Genomic DNA, 27,160 nt, shown 5'->3' on the forward strand with positions numbered 1-27,160 from the left:
GTAGGTCGGTGGAGCGGTCTAAGACTGACCTCCAGGGGGAGCTGTTGTCTCTACGTTCTAAAGCTCTCTCCTCCCCTCTCCCCCCCCAGCTGTAGGTCAGTGGAGCGGTCTAAGACTGACCTCCAGGGGGAGCTGTTGTCTCTACGTTCTAAAGCTCTAGAAGAGCAGAAGAAGAGAGAGACCCAGGAATCCCTGGTCAGACGACTACAGAAGAGAGTGCTGCTCCTCACCAAGGTAGTGTCAGATGACCTGGTGGACACCGTTGTTATGTCTCTGTGTCCCTTCTGAAGGAAGTTAGAGGGAGTTTAGCGAGCCGATGCTAACTACAGTAGACTCTATCATTGCGCTAACGCTAGTTAGCAACTTTCTTCAAACTGCCTGCGGAGACGTATATAAATGTTATCCAGGAGTTCATGTGACTCTGGGGAAGTAGATGAAGGGCCTCTACCAGTATCCTGAAGTCCCCCTTTAAGGAGGGCTCAGAGATCAGAGACACACCTGCTTTAGGCTGGACAATGTTTCTCATCATAGTCTCTTTCATATTAGCCAACCCATTCTTTAATCCGGGTTACACAGAGATGACTGTGTGTGTGTTGACCTGGTAGAATCCTATTATCACAACAGATAAGTTGACCAAAACCAATTTTATTTATATAAATAAATAAAAACATTTATGAAAAGAATAAAAGGATAAATGGAACTGTTATCTGTGTGTGTCTGGTGTGTTGTGTGTCTGGTGTGTTGTGTGTCTGGTGTGTTGTGTGTCTGGTGTTGTGTGTCTGATCAGTTGACCTGTGTGATTTGTTATTAAGATAGTACATTTCATTAAGTCTTAATAGACAGTCAGTAGCCTGCGGGCAGAGACTTAGTTTAGTGTGGGCAACACGCAACCTCGTGTGTGTGTGTGTGTGTGGGGGGGGGGGGGGTGGTGTGGGGGTGGGGGGGGGGGGTGTCACAGTAGGCATCCTGCGTAGGACATCTTTACACCATCGTGTGTGTCAATGTGTTGTGTGTGTGATTGGTCTCAGTTCATGCCAGGTTGTTTGTTCTGTGACAAATGACTGGTGAGAAAACAACCGAAGTTGAGTCACTCTGAATTAAAAACGGTAATTTCACACTAATTTGGTTATTCTCTCTGTCCATCTTTCTCTTCTTCCCTCATTCTCTGCGTCTGTCCTTCGTTGTTATGATAGACGTTGTGGCCGACTGATTTGACACGCGCTCATTACATGATCCACAGCCGTTAACAACAGAATGAACATTCCTCATTTCAGCAAGGAGTCGTTAAGAATCTTTTACCGCTGAAACGGGATTCAACCGCACGAATCCCCGGGCCGTCCCGTTTTCCAACGGTTGTTACGGTGACCGCGGTCATTTGGCTGGCCAATTACCGTCGTCCAAAAATGCCATGACCTTCACAGCACCACACGTCCCAGAGAGAGTGATTTTTAACGAGAGTTACTTCCACAGGTCTCCGTTTAATTAACTTGGAAATGAGAGGCACATACACACATGTTAAAGGGGGCCAGTTGTGTGCTCTTAAAGATCAACTCCACCAGCATGAACACTTGGGATATTATTAGGAACTATTTAGACATTTTGTGTCAAATGTTTTTATTTTTAGGAGGACTGTTTAATGACGAGAGAACCTCTGACATTTCCACTGTGTTGCGTTTTTAAGAAGAATCCCTGAGATTACTAATGTGTATATATTTTTTTATGGACATAAATTTTCAACGATCTATATAACACGTCGGCGGCCATTGTTCTCTTTCCAGATAACTTCTTTTCATAGTGAATTACTTGTAGACTTTTTTGTTACTTCTAATAGGTCTCCAGTGTTGGATGGGTGCTTGGACAGTCGCTGAGGCTGTGTCTGTATCGTTGACAACACTTTATTTCAGAATGCAGCAGGGTTAGTTACTTAGCGAGCTAGCATCGCTAACGTTAGCACCAAAGATGCAGGCTGAGAGACTTGGATTCTGGTAATGATTTCATAATAAATGTTTTAAGACTGTCGCTAAGATTTAAACTCAGCTATTATTGTTAAACACCATTTTTTTTGTTGCATGTAGCAGTCGGACTAGCAGATACAGGACTATGAGTAGGGCTGTTTAGCCAGATTAGCATCTACACTCAAACAAAGAAAATTCACATACACGTGTTTAGCAGATGTTATTGCGGATGTAGCAAAATGCTTGATACATTCAGATACAGTACTATGGTTAGCGCCGTTAGCCAGATTAGCATCTACATTCTGATCATTTTAATTAATGCAGTTGATTGGTGACTATGACTACAAGCATTATAATATGATTACAACCCAAAAGTGTTGTGAAATGCACTCATAGTCCCGTAGGGCGGCGCACATTTGGCCCAGAGTTGTCCGTGTTTGGCCCGGGGTAGCTAGCGCGTCATTGTAAATAAGAATTTGTTCTTAACTGAAATAAAACATTTTTTAAATGGTTTATGACAGAAGCCTATGTGCCTCAATAATCAATGTGTTTTTAGTTGCCTCACGGTCTCTCTTTCCGTGTGTGTATTCCAGGAGCGTGATGGGATGCGTGCCATCCTGGAGTCCTATGATAGTGAGCTGTCTCCTAGCGACTACACTCCTCAACTCAACCGCAGACTCAGAGAGGCAGAAGATATACTGACCAAGACACAGACCCACAATACAGAGATGGAGGTACGGAGAGACTCTGTCTGTCTGTCTGTCGAAAAATGTATTTTTACATTGGATAAAACTAGAGACTCAGAGCTACAAAATGGTATATCATACACTGCATTTGAGGAAACAATGGGAAAGTAATTCTGCTTTGAAGTTGATCAACTTGTAAAACTCACTTTTGAGAAAATGGCCTTTGAATGTTTTGGTATCTACTGTGTTCATTGTTGTTTAACTAGCTAACGTTAACTGGTTGGCTCGTTAATCCAATGTAAAAAACACAATTTCAAATTTTGTCTACACCCATTCAGCATCGTTCACACCCTCTTAAGCTTTAGCCCCACCCATCTCGTTTCGCTCTCGGAGCAGAACACATGGCGCTCTACTAACAGTACACTTTAGCTTAAGACATGTAGCTAGCTAGTTAGGTAAACAATGAACCTAGCTAGTTAGGTAAACAATGAACCTAGCTAGGCAAACAAAGTGTAAGATCACACAAGTCACTTAACGTTAGCTAACGAGCCAACCAGTTAACGTTAGCTAGTTAAACAACAATGAACACAGTGCCAACAGTGCTGGGAGCTAACCAACCAGGTTAGCTCTAACTAGAAAAGTAAATGGTTCTGGGATACAAATAACAATGTCAGCTAGGGAACCAGCCAGCTAACATTAGCTAGCTAGCTAACACTACACTGTAGCTTGCTAGCTTGAAACGAAACCATTTTCTGTCAAAATTAGAAACGTGTAATATCTGAAAATGTAGCTAACTATCTTACCTGTATACATCATTATGCATGATGGACGTGTCTCCCTGTCAGGAATGCAACACCACAGTTGCCATGCAACGATTACCCCTAGTTTGAAGATGTAATCCAGAGACAGGTGTTTTCTCCATCTCTTTAGCTGTCATTCTCTAAGCCCACAGATTTTTCAGAACTTGATCCTTCAGGAAGTGGAGAGCAACACTTATGCAGCTCCTCTACATTAAATATAGGATTACCAACACTGACGAGCTCATAGACAGAACCCTACTATAGGGCGGACCCTTCTGTAGGGCGGACCCTTCTGTAGGGCGGACCCCTTCTGTAGGGTGGACCCTTTCTGTAGGGGCGGACCCCTTCTGTAGGGCGGACCCTTTCTGTAGGGGTGGACCCTTTCTGTAGGGGCGGACCCCTTCTGTAGGGTGGACCAATCTGAACTTCTCTCTCTGCACATAGCCTAGTTTCCCGAATCGGGTCACATAGATACAGTTGAAGTCGGAAGTTTGCACATGCTTTTTTAGTTCTGCCCACAAATGTTCTATAGGATTGAGGTCAGGGCTTTGTGATGGCCGCTCCAATACCTTGACTTTGTTGTCCTTAAGCCATTTTGCCACAACTTTTTAAGTATGCTTGAGGTCATTGTCCATTTTGGAAGACCCATTTGCGACCAAGCTTTAACTTCCTGACTGATGTCTTGAGATATTGCATCAATATATCCACATCATTTTCCTTAATGATGCCATCTATTTTGTGAAGTGCACCAGTCCCTCCTGCAGCAAAGCAGCCCCGCAACATGATGCTGCCTCCCCCATGCTTCACGGTTGGGATGGTGTTCTTCGGCTTGCAAGCTTCCCCCTTTTACCGCCAAACATAACGATGGTTATTATGGCCAAACAGTTCTATTTTTGTTTCATCAGACCAGAGGACATTTCTCCAAAAAGTACTTTCTTTGTCCCCATGTGCAGTTGCAAACTGTAGTCTGTCTTTTTAATGGCGGTTTTGGAGCAGTGGCTTATTCCTTGCTGAGCATCCTTTCAGGTTATGTCGATATAGGACTCGTTTTACTGTGGATATAGACATTATTGTACCTGTTTCCTCCAGCATCTTCACAAGGTCCTTTGCTGTTGTTCTGGGATTGATTTGCACTTTTTGGACCAAAGTACGTTCATCTCTAGGAGACAGAACGCGTCTCCTTCCTGAGCGGTATGACGGCTGCGTGGTCCCATGGTGTTTAGACTTGCGTACTATTGTTTGTACAGATGAACGTGGTACCTTCAGGCATTTGGAAATTCCTCCCAAGGATGAACCAGACTTGTGGAGGTCCACAATTTTTTTCTGAGGTCTTGGCTGATTTCTTTTGATTTTCCCATGATGTCAAGCAAAGAGGCACTGAGTTTGAAGGTAGGCCTTGAAATACATCCACAGGTACACCTCCAATTGACTCAAATTATGTAAATTAGCCTATCAGAAGCTTCTAAAGCCATGACGTAATTTTCTGGAATTTTCCAAGCTGTTTAAAGGCACAGTCAACTTAGTGTATGTAAACTTCTGACCCACTGGAATTGTGATACAGTGAAATAATCTGTCTGTAAACAATTGTTGGAAAAATTACTTGTGTCATGCACAAAGTAGATGTCCTAACCGATTTGCCAAAACTATAGTTTGTTAACAAGAAATTTGTGGAGTGGTTGAAAAATGAGTTTTATTGACTCCAACCTAAGTGTATGTAAACTTCCAACTTCAACTGTGCATGTATGTGTGTTATGTTGACACCACTTAAAATGATTGGATTCGGCTATTTCAGCCACACCCGTTGCTGACAGGTGTATAGAATTGAGCACACATCCCATGCAATCTCCATAGACAAACATTGGCAGTAGAATGGCCTTACTGAAGAGCTCGGTGACTTTCAACGTGGCACCGTCATAGGATGCCACCTTTCCAACAAGTCAGTTTGTAAAATTTCTGCCCTGCTAGAGCTGCCCCGGGCAACTGTTAGTTCTGTTATTGTGAAGTGGAAGCATCTAGAAGCAACAATGGCTCAGCCGTGAAGTGGTAGGCAACACGACCTCAGCAGAACAGGACCGCTGAAGTGCATTGTGTGTAAAAATAGTCTGTCCTCTGTTGTAACACTCACTACCGAGTTCCAAACTGCCTTTGGAAGCAACTTCAACACAATGACAGATACGTTTCTAATTTCGACAGAAAATGGTTTCATTTCAAGCTACTGTGTACTGTTAGCTAGCTAGCTAACAGTAGCTGGTTGGTTTCCTAGCTGATGTTATTATTCCAGAGCCGTGTTCATGCAGGGTGGTAACCACGTGATCTGAGCTTCAATGGGTTTCCATGGCCTAACATCACCGTGCTCAATGACACTCGTGGCTGGAGTGGTGTAAATGTTCACCGCCACTGGACTCTGGAGGGATGGAAATGCCTTCTCTGGAGGGATTAATCACGCTTCACCATCTGGCAGTCCCACGGGTGAATCTGGTTTTGGCGGATGCCAGGACATCTCTACCTGCCCTAATGCATAGCGCCAACTGTAAAGTTTGGTGGAGGAGGAGGAATAATGGTCTGGGGCTGTTTTTCACGGTTCGGGCCCCTTAGTTCCAGTGAAGGGAAACCTTAAAGCTACAACATTGACATTCTAGATGATTCTGTGCTCCCAACTTTGTGGCAGTTTGGGGAAGTTTCCTGTTTCAGCACGACAATGCCCCTGTGCATAAAGCAACGTCCATACAGAAATGGTTTGTCGAGATCGGTGCGGAAGAACTTGACTGTCCTTCACAGATGGCTGACTGCGAGCCAGGCCTGATGGCCCAACAGCCCGACCTCACTAATGACCTTGTGGCTGAATGTTGCGGGGACTTGCTTCCAATCTTCCAACATCTAGTGGAAAGCCCTCCAGGAAGAGTGGAGGCTGTTATACAATATTTCGCTCTCTTACCGGTCTTTCTCTCTCTCCCTGCCGCACACACACACACACACACACACACACACACACACACACACACACACACACACACACTGTCTAAGTGGTGTTTTTCTCCCTCTTCTGCAGGTTCTGTTGACTAAGGCTCAAGAGGAGGCTGGGGCCCTCAAACTACAAGTACAGACTGTGAGTCAACACACACACACCCCCTGTGAAATAAAGCGTGGTTTTCCTAGACGGCGGTCGTTTATAACACACACTTGGCTGTTCCCGTTGCCAGGGTAACGTCACAATTGCCGTGGTGATGGGAAGTGACACGTGTGAAATCATCTCGTCTCGCCACACACACACACCCACACACACCCTCTGGTCTCTCCAGCTTGTGATTACCTCTCCGTCTGAGGAGAGACAGAAGAGGGAGAGAGGAATGAATGAATGTATCATTGTGTTTCTGATTGGTGTTGAATCACCAGCCGCATCCCTGTCCTCCTCTCGTCCCTTGTTTCCCAGCCATCTCCTTCATTGATTAGTTTACATCAGAGGAGAGACGGATGGAGGGGGATGCACCTGTGTGCTGTCTGTTTAGGGAATAGTGGTATAGATCATTTAGAGAGGGAGGGGGAATATATGAGGGGGAGGAGGGAGAGATGGATGGATGGAGGGGGAAGAAGGGAGAGAGGGCCAGAGAGAGGGAGGGAGGGAGGGGTGGGGGTGGTGAAGGGAGAGAGGGCCGGAGGGAGGGAGGGAGGGGGGGGTGAAGGGAGAGAGGGAGGGAGGGAGGGGGGAGGGTGAAGGGAGAGAGGGCCAGAGGGAGGGGGAAGAAGGGAGAGAGGGCCAGAGGGAGGGGGAAGAAGGGAGAGAGGGCCGGAGAGAGGGCCAGAGGGAGGGGGAAGAAAGGAGGGAGGGGGGGGTGAAGGGAGAGAGGGCCGGAGGGAGGGAGGGAGGGGGGGGTGAAGGGAGAGAGGGAGGGAGGGAGGGGGGAGGGTGAAGGGAGAGAGGGCCAGAGGGAGGGGGAAGAAGGGAGAGAGGGCCAGAGGGAGGGGGAAGAAGGGAGAGAGGGCCGGAGAGAGGGCCAGAGGGAGGGGGAAGAAAGGAGGGAGGGGGGGGTGAAGGGAGAGAGGGCCGGAGGGAGGGAGGGGGGGGGGTGGTGAAGGGAGAGAGGGCCGGAGGGAGGGAGGGAGGGGGGAGGGTGAAGGGAGAGAGGGCCAGAGGGAGGGGGAAGAAGGGAGAGAGGGCCAGAGGGAGGGGGAAGAAGGGAGAGAGGGCCAGAGGGAGGGGGAAGAAAGGAGGGAGGGGGGGGTGAAGGGAGAGAGGGCCGGAGGGAGGGAGTGAGGGGGGGGGGTGGTGAAGGGAGAGAGGGCCGGAGGGAGGGAGAAGAAGCGAGAGAGGGAGGGAGGGAGAAGAAGCGAGAGAGGGAGGGAGGGAGGGAGGGAGAAGGCATCGGAGTGATTGGATCTGTTTTTATGTTAGTCTGGGTTAGTAAGTGTGTGTGTCTCTGTGTTCTAGATGGAGTTGGAGCTGGAGGTTATGAAGAAGCAGCAAGACTCCGTCGCCGAGGGCAACCCCTTAGCAACGAACGAGGAAGTCAACACACTCCGGTAACTCACACACTTAAAACCAGTAGAGAGGTGAAGTATCTGTATTACTACCATACTGAACCATTTACAGAGAGGAGAGAGTTCAGAGAGTTCAGATGAGTGGAGGGTGAGAGAGGAGAGAGAGTTCAGATGAGTGGAGGGTGAGAGAGGAGAGAGTTCAGATGAGTGGAGGGTGAGAGAGGTGAGAGAGTTCAGATGAGTGGAGGGTGTGAGAGGTAAGAGAGTTCAGATGAGTGGAGGGTGAGAGAGGAGAGAGAGTTCAGATAAGTGGAGGGTGAGAGAGGAGAGTTCAGATAAGTGGAGGGTGAGAGAGGAGAGTTCAGATGAGTGGAGGGTGAGAGAGGAGAGAGAGTTCAGATGAGTGGAGGGTGAGAGAGGAGAGAGAGTTCAGATAAGTGGAGGGTGAGAGAGGAGAGTTCAGATGAGTGGAGGGTGAGAGAGGAGAGAGAGTTCAGATGAGTGGAGGGTGAGAGAGGAGAGAGAGTTCAGATGAGTGGAGGGTGAGAGAGGAGAGAGAGTTCAGATGAGTGGAGGGTGTGAGAGGTAAGAGAGTTCAGATGAGTGGAGGGTGAGAGAGGAGAGAGAGTTCAGATAAGTGGAGGGTGAGAGAGGAGAGTTCAGATGAGTGGAGGGTGAGAGAGGAGAGAGAGTTCAGATGAGTGGAGGGTGAGAGAGGAGAGAGTTCAGATGAGTGGAGGGTGAGAGAGGAGAGAGTTCAGATGAGTGGAGGGTGAGAGAGGTGAGAGAGTTCAGATGAGTGGAGGGTGTGAGAGGTGAGAGAGTTCAGATGAGTGGAGGGTGAGAGAGGAGAGAGTTCAGATGAGTGGAGGGTGAGAGAGTTCAGATGAGTGGAGGGTGAGAGGTGAGAGAGTTTAGATGAGTGGAGGGTGAGAGAGGAGAGAGTTCAGATGACTGGAGGGTGAGAGAGGTGAGCGAGTTCAGATGAGTGGAGGGTGAGAGAGGTGAGAGAGTTCAGATGAGTGGAGGGTGTGAGAGGAGAGAGAGTTCAGATGAGTGGAGGGTGAGAGAAGAGAGAGAGTTCAGATGAGTGGAGGGTGAGAGAGGTGAGAGATTTCAGATGAGTGGAGGGTGAGAGAGGTGAGAGATTTCAGATGAGTGGAGAGTGAGAGAGGTGAGAGATTTCAGATGAGTGGAGGGTGAGAGAGGTGAGAGATTTCAGATGAGTGGAGAGTGAGAGAGGAGAGAGTTCAGATGAGTGGAGGGTGAGAGAGGAGAGAGTTCAGATGAGTGGACGGTGAGAGAGGAGAGAGAGTTCAGATGAGTGGAGGGTGAGAGAGGAGAGAGAGTTCAGATGAGTGGAGGGTGAGAGAGGAGAGAGAGTTCAGATGAGTGGAGAGATAATGGAATGAGCGTGGGGGCCCGGCGGCTGGCTAGGGAGCGCGGGGGCCAGGCGGCTGGCTAGGGAGCGCGGAGTCCAGGCGGCTGGCTAGGGAGCGCGGGGGCCAGGCAGGTGGCTAGGGAGCGCGGGGGCCAGGCGGCTGGCTAGGGAGCGCGGGGGCCAGGCGGCTGGCTAGGGAGCGCGGGGGCCAGGCAGGTGGCTAGGGAGCGCGGGGGCCAGGCAGATGGCAAGGAGCGCGGGGGCCAGGCGGCTGGCTAGGGAGCGCGGGGGCCAGGCGGCTGGCTAGGGAGCGCGGGGGCCAGGCGGCTGGCTAGGGAGCGCGGTGGCCAGGCGGCTGGCTAGGGAGCGCGGCGGCCAGGCGGCTGGCTAAGGAGCGCGGCGGCCAGGCGGCTGGCTAGGGTGCATGGAGGAGAGTTTAGTTTGAGAGAGAGAATTGTGAGACATGACTCTGTCTGGCCCATCAATATACATGGAGAGAGGCTGGGAGAAGAGGTTAGTTAGAGAGGTGGGGGGGTGAAAGAGAGGGAGGAGGAGAGTGATGTGAGGTCCACTGGGAGCGATTGGGAGCGATAGAGAAAGAGATGGAGGTCAGACAGGTATGGAGGGAGAGGGGGAGAATAAAGTCGTTGATAATGTGATGTAGAGTGAGGGAGACAGAAACCCTGTGGAGGAAGTCCCCCTGACATTACTATCACACTGGAGATCAACAAGCTCCTTCAACTACTAGACACACACACAGAACGTTAGAACACAGAACGTTAGAACACTAAATTATAGAACAGTGGAACGTTAAAACTATTCATAGGTTGCACCTCCGTCACTCTGTCGCGTCACGCCGTCGTTATGGACGCTGTCAAGCTGGCGTCCAGCGGTGACGTCATAGAGCTGATCTACAGTCATTCTGGACAGACTGACGGTTATGTAAATTACACGGAAGAGTCTGGAAATACCATGACGCTGCTAAAGTAGGCAAATGTTTAGTAGGAAACAACTTAGCCAGCATTTTCATTTCGTCAAATTGACTTTAGACAGATGGCAATGTTGTCATTAGCTAGCGATGCTTAACGTTATACTGCATCTAAAGTCTATCTGGTGACGATGCTGACGTTACACTGCATCTAAAGTCTATCTGGGGACGATGCTGACGTTATACTGCATCTAAAGTCTATCTGGTGACGATGCTTAACGTTATACTGCATCTAAAGTCTATCTGGTGACGATGCTGACGTTACACTGCATCTAAAGTCTATCTGGGGACGATGCTGACGTTATACTGCATCTAAAGTCTATCTGGGGACGATGCTTAACGTTATACTGCATCTAAAGTCTATCTGGTGACGATGGTTAACGTTATACTGCATCTAAAGTCTATCTGGTGACGATGCTTAACGTTACACTGCATCTAAAGTCTATCTGGGGACGATGCTGACGTTATACTGCATCTAAAGTCTATCTGGTGACGATGCTGACGTTACACTGCATCTAAAGTCTATCTGGGGACGATGCTGACGTTATACTGCATCTAAAGTCTATCTGGTGACGATGCTGACGTTATACTGCATCTAAAGTCTATCTGGGGACGATGGTTAACGTTATACTGCATCTAAAGTCTATCTGGTGACGATGCTGACGTTATACTGCATCTAAAGTCTATCTGGTGACGATGCTGACGTTATACTGCATCTAAAGTCTATCTGGGGACGATGCTGACGTTATACTGCATCTAAAGTCTATCTGGTGACGATGCTGACGTTATACTGCATCTAAAGTCTATCTGGGGACGATGCTGACGTTATACTGCATCTAAAGTCTATCTGGTGACGATGCTTAACGTTATACTGCATCTAAAGTCTATCTGGGGACGATGCTGACGTTATACTGCATCTAAAGTCTATCTGGGGACGATGCTGACGTTATACTGCATCTAAAGTCTATCTGGTGACGATGCTTAACGTTATACTGCATCTAAAGTCTATCTGGTGACGATGCTGACGTTACACTGCATCTAAAGTCTATCTGGTGACGATGCTTAACGTTATACTGCATCTAAAGTCTATCTGGTGACGATGCTGACGTTATACTGCATCTAAAGTCTATCTGGTGACGATGCTTAACGTTATACTGCATCTAAAGTCTATCTGGTGACGATGCTGACGTTATACTGCATCTAAAGTCTATCTGGTGACGATGCTTAACGTTATACTGCATCTAAAGTCTATCTGGTGACGATGCTTAACGTTATACTGCATCTAAAGTCTATCTGGTGACGATGGTTAACGTTATACTGCATCTAAAGTCTATCTGGTGACGATGCTGACGTTATACTGCATCTAAAGTCTATCTGGTGACGATGCTTAACGTTATACTGCATCTAAAGTCTATCTGGTGACGATGCTGACGTTATACTGCATCTAAAGTCTATCTGGTGACGATGCTTAACGTTATACTGCATCTAAAGTCTATCTGGGGACGATGCTGACGTTATACTGCATCTAAAGTCTATCTGGTGACGATGCTGACGTTATACTGCATCTAAAGTCTATCTGGTGACGATGGTTAACGTTATACTGCATCTAAAGTCTATCTGGTGACGATGCTGACGTTATACTGCATCTAAAGTCTATCTGGGGACGATGCTTAACGTTATACTGCATCTAAAGTCTATCTGGTGACGATGCTTAACGTTATACTGCATCTAAAGTCTATCTGGTGACGATGCTTAACGTTATACTGCATCTAAAGTCTATCTGGTGACGATGCTGACATTATACTGCATCTAAAGTCTATCTGGTGACGATGGTTAACGTTATACTGCATCTAAAGTCTATCTGGTGACGATGCTGACATTATACTGCATCTAAAGTCTATCTGGTGACGATGCTTAACGTTATACTGCATCTAAAGTCTATCTGGTGACGATGCTGACATTATACTGCATCTAAAGTCTATCTGGTGACGATGCTTAACGTTATACTGCATCTAAAGTCTATCTGGGGACGATGCTTAACGTTATACTGCATCTAAAGTCTATCTGGTGACGATGCTTAACGTTATACTGCATCTAAAGTCTATCTGGGGACGATGCTTAACGTTATACTGCATCTAAAGTCTATCTGGTGACGATGGTTAACGTTATACTGCATCTAAAGTCTATCTGGGGACGATGCTGACGTTATACTGCATCTACAGTCTATCTGGTGACGATGGTTAACGTTATACTGCATCTAAAGTCTATCTGGGGACGATGCTTAACGTTATACTGCATCTAAAGTCTATCTGGTGACGATGCTTAACGTTACACTGCATCTAAAGTCTATCTGGTGACGATGCTGACGTTACACTGCATCTAAAGTCTATCTGGTGACGATGCTTAACGTTATACTGCATCTAAAGTCTATCTGGTGACGATGCTTAACGTTACACTGCATCTAAAGTCTATCTGGGGACGATGCTTAACGTTACACTGCATCTAAAGTCTATCTGGTGACGATGCTTAACGTTATACTGCATCTAAAGTCTATCTGGGGACGATGCTTAACGTTACACTGCATCTAAAGTCTATCTGGTGACGATGCTGACGTTACACTGCATCTACAGTCTATCTGGTGACGATGCTTAACGTTACACTGCATCTAAAGTCTATCTGGTGACGATGCTGACGTTATACTGCATCTAAAGTCTATCTGGGGACGATGCTTAACGTTATACTGCATCTAAAGTCTATCTGGTGACGATGCTTAACGTTATACTGCATCTAAAGTCTATCTGGTGACGATGCTGACGTTACACTGCATCTAAAGTCTATCTGGGGACGATGCTGACGTTACACTGCATCTAAAGTCTATCTGGGGACGATGCTTAACGTTATACTGCATCTAAAGTCTATCTGGGGACGATGCTGACGTTACACTGCATCTAAAGTCTATCTGGGGACGATGCTGACGTTACACTGCATCTAAAGTCTGTCTGGGGACGATGCTTAACGTTACACTGCATCTAAAGTCTATCTGGTGACGATGCTTAACGTTATACTGCATCTAAAGTCTATCTGGGGACGATGCTGACGTTACACTGCATCTAAAGTCTATCTGGGGACGATGCTGACGTTACACTGCATCTAAAGTCTGTCTGGGGACGATGCTTAACGTTACACTGCATCTAAAGTCTATCTGGTGACGATGCTTAACGTTATACTGCATCTAAAGTCTATCTGGGGACGATGCTGACGTTATACTGCATCTAAAGTCTGTCTGGGGACATCAAGATGATGACCAAAGGTTTTCCTGCTAGTTATCTGTCTCCTTTAGAATGCCATTGTATTTCCAAGCCACTATAATCAGCGTTAATTGACTAGAAGAGTCAGTCGGGTGTCAGTACAAAACAAACGTTCAAAACAAACGTTCAAAACAAACGTCCAAAACAAACGTTCAAAACAATATTGTAAGGAAACATGCAACCGATGAATAGAACACCAAACTGTAGAACATAGAACTATGGAACACAGAACTGTAGAACTATGGAACACAGAACTGTAGAACATAGAACTATGGAACACAGAACTGTAGAACTATGGAACACAGAACTGTAGAACTGTAGAACTATGGAACACAGAACTGTAGAACATAGAACTATGGAACACAGAACTGTAGAACTATGGAACACAGAACTGTAGAACATAGAACTATGGAACACAGAACTGTAGAACATAGAACTATGGAACACAGAACTGTAGAACATAGAACTATGGAACACAGAACTGTAGAATGTATGGAGCGATCTTGGTGCTTTATCTAGTTATCTAGTTGGGTTATTAAATTACTATTAGATGGTGTTCATCATCTTCCTGGAGTAGCTCAAACTGCGCATGCCATGTTTCACGTTCCACTGTTCTATAATTTAGTGTTCTAACGTTCTGTGTCCTACGTTCTGTGTGTGTGTCTAGTAGTTGAAGGAGCTTGTTGATCTCCAGTGTGATAGTAAATTACACACGTTGTGACGACAATAAATCAAATCAAATTGTATTTGTCACATACACATGGTTAGCAGATGTTAATGGTCACATACACATGGTTAGCAGATGTTAATGGTCACATACACATGGTTAGCAGATGTTAATGGTCACATACACATGGTTAGCAGATGTTAATGGTCACATACACATGGTTAGCAGATGTTAATGGTCACATACACATGGTTAGCAGATGTTAATGGTCACATACACATGGTTAGCAGATGTTAATGGTCACATACACATGGTTAGCAGATGTTAATGGTCACATACACATGGTTAGCAGATGTTAATGGTCACATACACATGGTTAGTAGATGTTATTGGTCACATACACATGGTTAGCAGATGTTAATGGTCACATACACATGGTTAGCAGATGTTAATGCGAGTGTAGCGAAATGCTTGTGCTTCTAGTTCCGACAATGCAGTAATAACCAACGAGTAATCTAACCTAACAATTTCACAACTACTACCTTATACACACAAGTGTAAAGGAATGAAGAATATGTACATAAAGATATATGAATGAGTGATGGTATAGAAAGGCATAGGCAAGATACAGGTGATGGTATAGAGTACAGTATATACATATGAGATGAGTAATGTAGGCTATGTAAACATTATATGAAGTGGCATTGTTTAAAGTGGCTAGTGATACATTTTTCATCAATTTACGTTTACCACACAATGGCCTGACACACACCTACTTTCCACTTACTTACCTACCTTATGTAGACTACACACAGACACACCTGCTTTCCACTTACCTACCTTATGTACACTACACACAGAGACACACACACACACACACAGACACATACACGCTTTACCATCAATTACACACGATGTGATTAGTGTCTGTTGTTTCACTACAGTCTGGATATCAAAACAGACATCCAGCTCATTAATGGAGAGACAGACACACACCGCTTCATTACACTCAGAATGAGGATCGTTGTTGCTCATCTGAGGTTGTGTGTGTGTGTGTGTGTGTGTGTGTGTGTGTGTGTGGTGTATCGGCAGGCTGAAGATTGAGGAGTTGGAGGGAGAGCGACAACGTCTGGAAGAACAGAACACTGTTCTAGAGCTGAGGCTGGAGAGACACAACTTACAGGTACACAGTCGTGTGTGTGTGTGTGTGTGTGTGGGGACTCGACATACAGGGCTGCTCTCTGACCCGGGAGGTTCTGGTCACCTGACCGGTGTGTGTGTGTGAGGACTCGACATACAGGGCTGCTCTCTGACCCGGGAGGTTCTGGTCACCTGACCGGTGTGTGTGTGTGAGGACTCGACATACAGGGCTGCTCTCTGACCCGGGAGGTTCTGGTCACCTGACCGGTGTGTGTGTGTGGGGACTCGACATACAGGGCTGCTCTCTGACCCGGGAGGTTCTGGTCACCTGACCGGTGTGTGTGTGTGAGGACTCGACATACAGGGCTGCTCTCTGACCCGGGAGGTTCTGGTCACCTGACCGGTGTGTGTGTGTGAGGACTCGACATACAGGGCTGCTCTCTGACCCGGGAGGTTCTGGTCACCTGACCGGTGTGTGTGTGTGAGGACTCGACATACAGGGCTGCTCTCTGACCCGGGAGGTTCTGGTCACCTGACCGGTGTGTGTGTGTGTGGACTCGACATACAGGGCTGCTCTCTGACCCGGGAGGTTCTGGTCACCTGACCGGTGTGTGTGTGTGAGGACTCGACATACAGGGCTGCTCTCTGACCCGGGAGGTTCTGGTCACCTGACCGGTGTGTGTGTGTGTGGACTCGACATACAGGGCTGCTCTCTGACCCGGGAGGTTCTGGTCACCTGACCGGTCAATCATCCACTTCAGCGGCTTCAGCTTGTTAAATAATAATGATGGATGACAATACGCTGCGTTCCCAAAGCTGTTAGTTCACTATGTAGATGATCGATCAGCCAGTTTGAGCTGAATGATAATAATCTGTTGGGCAGCTCTCAAACAACTTGATACTCACTCAGAGGGGGCAGCACTGAGCTAGCCTCTAATGTCACTTCCTGGAGTAGCTCAAACTGCACATGCCATGTTTCACTTCCTGGAGTAGCTCAAACTGCACATGCCATGTTTCACTTCCTGGAGTAGCTCAAACTGCACATGTTATGTTTCACTTCCTGGAGTAGCTCAAACTGCACATGCCATGTTTCACTTCCTGGAGTAGCTCAAACTGCACATGTTATGTTTCACTTCCTGGAGTAGCTCAAACTGCACATGTTATGTTTCACTTCCTGGAGTAGCTCAAACCTTCCAGTGAAATGCTTACTGACAAGCCCCTAACCAACAATGCAGTTTAAAGAAAATGCGAAAAAATAAATACATTAAGAGATAAGAATAACAAATGATTAAAGAGCAGCAGTAAATAACAATAGTGGGGCTGTATACAGGGGGTACTGGTACAGAGTCAATGTGCGGGGGCACATGTAGGTAGAGTTATTAAAGTGACTATGCATAGATAATAAAAGAGAGTAGCAGCAGCGTTCCAGAGTTGGGGGCAATGCAAATAGTCTGGGAAGCCATTTGATTAGATGTTCAGGAGTCTTATGGCTTGGGGCTGGAAGCTATTTAGGAGTCTCTTGGACCTAGACTTGGCGCTCCTGTACCGCTTGCCGTGCGGTAGCAGAGAGAACAGTCTATGACTAGGGTGGCTGGAGTCTTTGACCATTTTTAGGGCCTTCCTCTGACACCGCCTGATATAGAGGTCCTGGATGGCAGGAAGCTTGACCCCAGTGATGTACTGGGCCATACGCACTACCCTCTGTAGTGCCTTGCAGTCGGAGGCCGAGCAGTTGCCATACCAGGCGGTGATGCAACCCGTCAGGATGCTCTCGATGGTGCAGCTGTAGAACTTTTTTGTGGATCTGAGGAGCTTATTTTTGTATGTGTGTGTGTGTGTGTGTGTATACACTGCTCAAAAAAATAAAAGGAACACTAAAATAACACATCCTAGATCTGAATGAATGAAATATTCTTATTAAATACTTTTTTTTTTACATAGTTGAATGTGCTGACAACAAAATCACACAAATTATCAATGGAAATCAAATTTATCAACCCATGGAGGTCTGGATTTGGAGTCACACTCAAAATTAAAGTGGAAAACCACACTACAGGCTGATCCAACTTTGATGTAATGTCCTTAAAACAAGTCAAAATGAGGCTCAGTAGTGTGTGTGGCCTCCACGTGCCTGTATGACCTCCATACAATGCCTGGGCATGCTCCTGATGAGGTGGCGGATGGTCTCCTGAGGGATCTCCTCCCAGACCTGGACTAAAGCATCCGCCAACTCCTGGACAGTCTGTGGTGGAACGTGGCGTTGGTGGATGGAGCGAGACATGATGTCCCAGATGTGCTCAATTGGATTCAGGTCTGGGGAACGGGCGGGCCAGTCCATAGCATCAATGCCTTCCTCTTGCAGGAACTGCTGACACACTCCAGCCACATGAGGTCTAGCATTGTCTTGCATTAGGAGGAACCCAGGGCCAACCGCACCAGCATATGGTCTCACAAGGGGTCTGAGGATCTCATCTCGGTACCTAATGGCAGTCAGGCTACCTCTGGCGAGCACATGGAGGGCTGTGCGACCCCCCCAAAGAAATGCCACCCCACACCATGACTGACCCACCGCCAAACCGGTCATGCTGGAGGATGTTGCAGGCAGCAGAACGTTCTCCACGGTGTCTCCAGACTCTGTCACGTCTGTCACGTGCTCATGTGCTCAGTGTGAACCTGCTTTCATCTGTGAAGAGCACAGGGCGCCAGTGGCGAATTTCCCAATCTTGGTGTTCTCTGGCAAATGCCAAACGTCCTGCACGGTGTTGGGCTGTAAGCACAACCCCCACCTGTGGACGTCGGGCCCTCATACCACCCTCATGGAGTCTGTTTCTGACCGTTTGAGCAGACACATGCACATTTGTGGCCTGCTGGAGGTCATTTTGTAGGGCTCTGGCAGTGCTCCTCCTTGCACAAAGGCGGAGGTAGCGGTCCTGCTGCTGGGTTGTTGCCCTCCTACGGCCTCCTCCACGTCTCCTGATGTACTGGCCTGTCTCCTGGTAGCGCCTCCATGCTCTGGACACTACGCTGACAGACACAGCAAACCTTCTTGCCACAGCTCGCATTGATGTGCCATCCTGGATGAGCTGCACTACCTGAGCCACGTGTGTGGGTTGTAGACTCCGTCTCATGCTACCACTAGAGTGAAAGCACCGCCAGCATTCAAAAGTGACCAAAACATCAGCCAGGAAGCATAGGAACTGAGAAGTGGTCTGTGGTCACCACCTGCAGAACCACTCCTTTATTGGGGGTGTCTTGCTAATTGCCTATAATTTCCACCTGTTGTCTATTCCATTTGCACAACAGCATGTGAAATTTATTGTCAATCAGTGTTGCTTCCTAAGTGGACAGTTTTTGATTTCACAGAAGTGTGATTGACTTGGAGTTACATTGTGTTGTTTAAGTGTTCCCTTTATTTTTTTGAGCAGTGTATATACCTGAGGAGCATACAGCAGGCCTTGCAGGAGGTGGTATCTGCTACGGGGCGATAGTCATTTAGTTGTTACCTTGGATTTCTTGGGAACAGGAACAATGGTGGCCATCTTGAATCATGTGGGGACAGCAGACTGGGATAGGGAGAGATTGAATATGTCCGTAAACACACCAGCCAGCTGGTCTGCGCATGCTCTGAGGACGTCTGGGCAGCCTTGCCAGGGTTAACACGTTTAAATGTTTTACTCACGTCGGCCACAGAGAAGGAGAGCCCACCGTCTTTGTTAGCGGGCCACGTCGGAGGCACTGTGTTGTCTACAAAGCGAGCAAAGAAGTTGTTTAATTTGTCTGGAAGCAAGACGTCGATGTCTGCGATTGGGCTGGTTTTCTTTTTGTAATCCGTGATTGTCTGTAGACCCTGCCACATACGTTTCGTGTTCGAGCCGTTGAATTACGACTCCACTTTGTCTCTATACTGACTCTTTGGTTGTTTGATTGCCTTGTGGAGGAAAATACTACACTGTTTGTATTCGGCCGTATTCCCAGTTGCCGTGATTAAATGCGGTGATACGTGCTTTCAGTTTTGCGCGACTGCTGCCATCAATCTACGGGAAGGTTTTAATAGTCACAGTGGGTACAACATCTCCTATACACTTCCCAATGAACTCGCTCACCAAGTCAGCGTATACGTCAATGTTGTTCTGAGGCTACCCTGAACATATCCCAGTCCACGTGATCGAAGCAATCTTGAAGCGTGGAATCCGATTGGTCAGATCAGCATTGGATAGACCTAAGCACCGGCGCCTCCTGTTTTAGTTTCTGCCTATAGGTGGGGAGCAACAAGATGGAGTTGTGGTCAGATTTGCCAAAAGGAGGGCGGGGGGGGGCCTTGTATGCGTCGCGGAAGTTAGAGTAGCAATGGTCGAGCGTGTTACTCGCTCGTGTACTGCAATCGATATGCTGATTTAGGTAGCCTTGTTCTCAAATTAGCTTTGTTAAAAGACCCAGCCTCAATAAATGAAACCTCCAGATATATGGTTTCCAATTTGCGTAAAGTCCAGTGAAGTTCCTTGATGGCTGCCTTGTTATCCGCTTGCAGGGGGATGTACACGGATGTGACAATAACCGAGGAGAGTTCTCTTGGGAGATAATACGGTCGGCGTTTGATTTGTGTGGAATTCTAGGTCAGGTGAACAAAAGGACTTGAGTTCCTGTATGTTACAATTACACCATGAGTCGTTAATCATGAAACATACACCGCCGCCCTTCTTCTTACCGGAGAGATGTTTACTCCTGTTGGCGCGATGCACTGAAAATCCCATTGGCTGTACTGACTCCGACAGCATGTCCCAAGCTAGCCATGTTTTGCATTTGTTTTGCTAACTCTGCCATCACATGTATGCCCTACGTTGTACGGTAGGCTACGGAAACACTGCTAGCCATGTATGCCCTACGTTGTACGGTAGGCTACGGAAACACTGCTAGCCATGTATGCCCTACGTTGTACGGTAGGCTACGGAAACACTGCTAGCCATGTGTGCCCTACGTTGTACGGTAGGCTACGGAAACACTGCTAGCCATGTGTGCCCTACGTTGTACGGTAGGCTACGGAAACACTGCTAGCCATGTATGCCCTACGTTGTACGGTAGGCTACAGAAACACTGCTAGCCATGTGTGCCCTACGTTGTACGGTAGGCTACGGAAACACTGCTAGCCATGTATGCCCTACGTTGTACGGTAGGCTACGGAAACACTGCTAGCCATGTATGCCCTACGTTGTACGGTAGGCTACGGAAACACTGCTAGCCATGTGTGCCCTACGTTGTACGGTAGGCTACGGAAACACTGCTAGCCATGTATGCCCTACGTTGTACGGTAGGCTACGGAAACACTGCTAGCCATGTATGCCCTACGTTGTACGGTAGGCTACGGAAACACTGCTAGCCATGTATGCCCTACGTTGTACGGTAGGCTACGGAAACACTGCTAGCCATGTATGCCCTACGTTGTACGGTAGGCTACGGAAACACTGCTAGCCATGTGTGCCCTACGTTGTACGGTAGGCTACGGAAACACTGCTAGCCATGTATGCCCTACGTTGTACGGTAGGCTACGGAAACACTGCTAACCATGTATGCCCTACGTTGTACGGTAGGCTACGGAAACACAGCTAGCCATGTATGCCCTACGTTGTACGGTAGGCTACGGAAACACTGCTAGCCATGTATGCCCTACGTTGTACGGTAGGCTACGGAAACACTGCTAGCCATGTATGCTCTACGTTGTACGGTAGACTACGGAAATACTGCTAGCCATGTATGCTCTACGTTGTACGGTAGGCTACGGAAACACTGCTAGCCATGTATGCCCTACGTTGTACGGTAGGCTACGGAAACACTGCTAGCCATGTATGCCCTACGTTGTACGGTAGGCTACGGAAACACTGCTAGCCATGTATGCCCTACGTTGTACGGTGCACCATTGAATTAAAGGGAAGCTACCGGATCTTTCCCTGTGGTCTCCTGATGTGGTTTAAGCATTGCTGTGGACAGACTGTGTTGGGTTGTACTGGATATGTAACGGACAGATAGACTGACAGTGTGTTTAGTTTGATAGGTGACAGACTGACTGTTTGATAGGTGACAGGCCGACTGTTTGATAGGTGGCAGGCAGACTGTTTGATAGGTGGCAGGCCGACTGTTTGATAGGTGGCAGGCCGACTGTTTGATAGGTGACAGACCGACTGTCTGATAGGTGACAGACCGACTGTGTGTTCAGTTTGATAGGTGGCAGGCCGACTGTTTGATAGGTGGCAGGCCGACTGTCTGATAGGTGACAGACCGACTGTCTGATAGGTGCCAGGCCGACTGTTTGATAGGTGCCAGGCCGACTGTTTGATAGGTGACAGGCCGACTGTTTGATAGGTGACAGGCCGACTGTTTGATAGGTGACAGGCCGACTGTTTGATAGGTTGCAGGCCGACTGTTTGATAGGTGACAGGCCGACTGTTTGATAGGTGACAGGCCGACTGTTTGATAGGTGACAGGCCGACTGTTTGATAGGTTGCAGGCCAACTGTTTGATAGGTGACAGGCCGACTGTCTGATAGGTGACAGGCCGACTGTCTGATAGGTGACAGGCCGACTGTTTGATAGGTGGCAGGCCGACTGTTTGATAGGTGGCAGGCCGACTGTTTGATAGGTGACAGGCCGACTGTCTGATAGGTGACAGGCCGACTGTCTGATAGGTGACAGGCCGACTGTCTGATAGGTGACAGGCCGACTGTCTGATAGGTGACAGGCCGACTGTTCTGTTTGATAGGTGACAGGTCGACTGTTTTGTTGACATCACCATGGGAACAAGTGCTGTATTGGCCATTGAAGAAAGGTTTGACTGACAGACAGAGAGGGAGCAGTGTCTTTGGTGATGGGTCTCTCTGTCCCTCTCTCTCTGTCCCTCTCTCTCTCTGTCTCTCTCTCTGTCTCTCTCTCTGTCTCTCTCTCTGTCTCTCTCTCTGTCTCTCTCTCTGTCTCTCTCTCTCTCTCTCTCTCTCTCTCTCTCTCTCTCTCTCTCTCTCTCTCTCTCTCTCTGTCCCTCTCTCTCTCTCTGTCCCTCTCTCTCTCTCTGTCTCTCTCTCTGTCTCTCTCTCTGTCTCTCTCTCTGTCTCTCTCCCTTCCTCTCTGTCTCTCTCTCTCTCCCTTCCTCTCTCTCAGCTAACTGCAGCCAAGGAGAACATGGGCCTTAGATCTCTCTTCAATTGAATGGACACATTTCATATGTCTATGTACAGTGTTATAATGGTGTACAAAAGGTCAAATAAATAAACATAAATATGGGTTGTATTTACAATGGTGTTTGTTCTTCACTGGTTGCCCTTTTCTTGTGGCAACAGGTCACACATCTTGCTGCTGTGATGGCACACTGTGGAATTTCACCCAGTAGATATGGGAGTTTATCAAAATTGGGTTTGTTTTTTAATTCTTTGTGGGTCTGTGTAATCTGAGGGAAATGTGTGTCTCTAATATGGTCATACATTTGGCAGGAGGTTAGGAAGTGCAGCTCAGTTTCCACCTCATTTTGTGGGCAGTGAGCACATAGCCTGTCTTCTCTTGAGAACCATGTCTGCCTACGGCGACCTTTCTCAATAGCAAGGCTATGCTCACGGAGTCTGTATATAGTCAAAGCCTTCCTTAAGTTTGTGTCAGTCACAGTGGTCAGGTATTCGGCCACTGTGTACTCTCTGTTTAGGGCCAAATAGCATTCTAGTTTGCTCAGTTTTTTTGGTGATTTCCTTCCAATGTGTCCAAGTAATTATCTTTTAGTTGGTTGGGTCTAATTGTGTTGATGTCCTGGGGCTCTGTGGGGTGTGTTTGTGTTTGTGAACAGAACCCCAGGACCAGCTTGCTTAGGGGACACTTCTCCAGGTTCATCTCTCTGTAGGTGATGGCTTTGTTATGGAAGGTTTGGGAATCGCTTCCTTTTAGGTGGTTGTAGAATTTAACAGCTCTTCTGGATTTTATACCTCCTATTAGATGACTGTATAATCCTTTACCACACACACCTAGAGAGAGAGACACCATGTAATCCTGCCTCTCACATCTCACGTAGAGAAACACACACCATGTAATCCTGCCTCTCACATCTCACCAAGTTTCTAAACTACTTCTCTATGTGGACCTGATCCCCTTCACTTTTAAATTGGCTGGAGGGGTTGACTCAGCTGTGTGTTAATCTCTCCCAATGTGTGTGTTACGGTAGTGTGTGTGTTAGTGTGTTACGGTAGTGTGTGTGTGCGGTCTCTCCCCAGCTCGCAGGAGTGATGTGCTTTTGGTCCACCAATGAAGTGACTGTTCCAGCCAGCGGCTGCTGGGTCTTCATGCTTCACCACCGTTCACTTACTTGGCAATTGGTTTGAGAGAGATGGTAGTTCTAATGTGTTTAGAGTGGGACAGACAGGTGATTTTAGAGTCTATTACGGTAGTGTGTTTAGAGTGGGACAGACAGGTAATTTTAGAGTCTACAGTAGTGTGTTTAGTGGGACAGACAGGTGATTTTAGAGTCTACTACGGTAGTGTGTTCAGGGTGGGACAGACAGGGTGATTTTAGAGTCTACGGTAGTGTGTTTAGTGGGACAGACAGGTGATTTTAGAGTCTACGGTAGTGTGTTTAGAGTGGGACAGACAGGTAATTTTAGAGTCTACGGTAGTGTGTTTAGTGGGACAGACAGGTGATTTTAGAGTCTACTACGGTAGTGTGTTCAGGGTGGGACAGACAGGGTGATTTTAGAGTCTACGGTAGTGTGTTTAGTGGGACAGACAGGTGATTTTAGTGTCTACGGTAGTGTGTTTAGTGGGACAGACAGGTGATTTTAGAGTCTACGGTAGTGTGTTTAGAGTGGGACAGACAGGTGATTTTAGAGTCTATTACAGTAGTGTGTTTAAAGTGGGACAGACAGGTGATTTTAGAGTCTATTACGGTAGTGTGTTTAGAATGGGACAGACAGGTGATTTTAGAGTCTATTACGGTAGTGTGTTTAGAATGGGACAGACAGGTGATTTTAGAGTCTATTACGGTAGTGTGTTTAGGGCAGCAGGTGATTTTAGTCTATTACGGTAGTGTGTTACAGACAGGTGATTTTAGAGTCTATTACGGTAGTGTGTTTAGAATGGGACAGACAGGTGATTTTAGAGTCTATTACGGTAGTGTGTTTAGAATGGGACAGACAGGTGATTTTAGAGTCTATTACGGTAGTGTGTTTAGAATGGGACAGACAGGTGATTTTAGAGTCTATTACGGTAGTGTGTTTAGAGTGGGACAGACAGGTGATTTTAGAGTCATTACGGTAGTGTGTTTAGAGTGGGACAGACAGGGGATTTTAGAGTATTACGGTAGTGTGTTTAGGGACCGTCAAAACGGGAACCCAATGATGAAGCAGATATCAGTAACTAAATGATTTCACTGGCCGTCTTTCGATCACGACCTTGAATGTCTGAATAATTTCTCCAGTTGTAGAATTTCTCCAAGTGTTACTCACAGTGGACAAACTAGTTTCAACTCGGGCTGTGACATTCTGTCAGCTGCTGAATGTCAAGCAAATACCCGCCGGTCTCACGGCAACGGGCCGTTAATTAACATAAACACGTTTAGCATCTCCTGTCTTCCACACAAAGCCACTGACCTTTTGGAACATCTATGTTTTAAAAAGGAAATCCATGTAATCTAGCATACACCTTCACAGTAAATCCATGTAATATAGACTACACCTTCACAGTAAATCCATGTAATATAATCTACACCTTCACAGTAAATCCATGTAATATAATCTACACCTTCACAGTAAATCCATGTAATATAATCTACACCTTCACAGTAACTCCATGTAATCTAGCCTACACCTTCACAGTAAATCCATGTAATATAATCTACACCTTCACAGTAAATCCATGTAATATAATCTACACCTTCACAGTAAATCCATGTAATATAATCTACACCTTCACAGTAACTCCATGTAATCTAGCCTACACCTTCACAGTAAATCCATGTAATATAATCTACACTTTCACAGTAAATCCATGTAATATAATCTACACCTTCACAGTAAATCCATGTAATATAATCTACACCTTCACAGTAAATCCATGTAATCTATCCTACACTTTCACAGTAAATCCATGTAATATAATCTACACCTTCACAGTAAATCCATGTAATCTAGCCTACACCTTAACAGTAAATTCATGTAATATAATCTACACCTTCACAGTAAATCCATGTAATCTAGCCTACAGTAAATCCATGTAATATAATCTACACCTTCACAGTAAATCATGTAATATAATCTACACCTTCACCAATAAATCCATGTAATCTTGCCTAAACCTTCACCAATAAATCCATGTAATCCTGCCTACAACTTCACAATAAATCCGTTATTTATTTTAGACAGGCATGAGGAAACATATGAAGAAAATGTAGTCTATTTCAGAAGAACAGAATGGTTCTGACCCGGCCGTATGGCTGTGGGCGACACTAGTTCATATAGCAGGTTCTGACCCGGCCGTATGGCTGTGGGCGACACTAGTTCATATAGCAGGTTCTGACCCGGCCGTATGGCTGTGGGCGACACTAGTTCATATAGCAGGTTCTGACCCGGCCGTATGGCTGTGGGTTACACTAGTTCATATAGCAGGTTCTGACCCGGCCGTATGGCTGTGGGCGACACTAGTTCATATAGCAGGTTCTGACCCGGCCGTATGGCTGTGGGTTACGCTAGTTCATATAGCAGGTTCTGACCCGCCCGTATGGCTGTGGGTTACGCTAGTTCATATAGCAGGTTCTGACCCGGCCGTATGGCTGTGGGTTACACTAGTTCATATAGCAGGTTCTGACCCGGCCGTATGGCTGTGGGTAACACTAGTTCATTTAGCAGGTTCTGACCCGGCCGTATGGCTGTGGGTTACGCTAGTTCATATAGCAGGTTCTGACCCGGCCGTATGGCTGCGGGCGACACTAGTTCATTTAGCAGGTTCTGACCCGGCCGTATGGCTGCGGGCGACACTAGTTCATTTAGCAGGTTCTGACCCGGCCGTATGGTTGTGGGTTACACTAGTTCATTTAGCAGGTTCTGACCCGGCCGTATGGCTGTGGGTTACACTAGTTCATATAGCAGGTTCTGACCCGGCCGTGTGGCCGTATGGCTGTGGGTTACACTAGTTCATATAGCAGGTTCTGACCCGGCCGTATGGCTGCGGGCGACACTAGTTCATTTAGCAGGTTCTGACCCGGCCGTATGGCTGTGGGTTACACTAGTTCATATAGCAGGTTCTGACCTGGCCGTATGGCTGTGGGTTACGCTAGTTCATATAGCAGGTTCTGACCCGGCCGTATGGCTGTGGGTTACACTAGTTCATATAGCAGGTTCTGACCTGGCCGTATGGCTGTGGGTTACGCTAGTTCATATAGCAGGTTCTGACCCGGCCGTATGGCTGTGGGTTACGCTAGTTCATATAGCAGGTTCTGACCCAGCTGTATGGCTGTGGGTTACGCTAGTTCATTTAGCAGGTTCTGACCCGGCCGTATGGCTGTGGGTTACACTAGTTCATATAGCAGGTTCTGACCCGGCCGTATGGCTGTTGGCGACACTAGTTCATTTAGCAGGTTCTGATCCGGCCGTATGGCTGTGGGCGACACTAGTTCATTTAGCAGGTTCTGACCCGGCCGTATGGCTGTGGGCGACACTAGTTCATTTAGCAGGTTCTGACCCGGCCGTATGGCTGTGGGCGACACTAGTTCATTTAGCAGGTTCTGACCCGGCCGTATGGCTGTGG

General features: G+C 47.1%; 1 protein-coding gene across 6 annotated transcripts in view; it reads left to right on the plus strand.

The window, feature by feature from the left end:
- LOC139568371 (mitotic spindle assembly checkpoint protein MAD1-like) overlaps positions 1 to 27,160 on the plus strand; it is a 122,202-nt gene that overhangs the window by 40,501 nt on the left and 54,541 nt on the right. For 5 of the 6 annotated variants that reach the window (XM_071390148.1, XM_071390149.1, XM_071390150.1 and 2 more), the window contains 5 exons: positions 90 to 234; positions 2,549 to 2,689; positions 6,491 to 6,547; positions 7,868 to 7,959; positions 15,354 to 15,444. In XM_071390148.1, the coding sequence (XP_071246249.1) occupies positions 90 to 234; positions 2,549 to 2,689; positions 6,491 to 6,547; positions 7,868 to 7,959; positions 15,354 to 15,444 (526 nt within the window). The remainder of the gene's footprint in view (positions 1 to 89; positions 235 to 2,548; positions 2,690 to 6,490; positions 6,548 to 7,867; positions 7,960 to 15,353; positions 15,445 to 27,160) is intronic. The other variant, XM_071390153.1, reaches the window with a different exon arrangement.

The sequence above is a fragment of the Salvelinus alpinus genome, chromosome 2 (assembly GCF_045679555.1).
Source record: "Salvelinus alpinus chromosome 2, SLU_Salpinus.1, whole genome shotgun sequence".
NCBI lineage: Eukaryota > Metazoa > Chordata > Actinopteri > Salmoniformes > Salmonidae > Salvelinus > Salvelinus alpinus.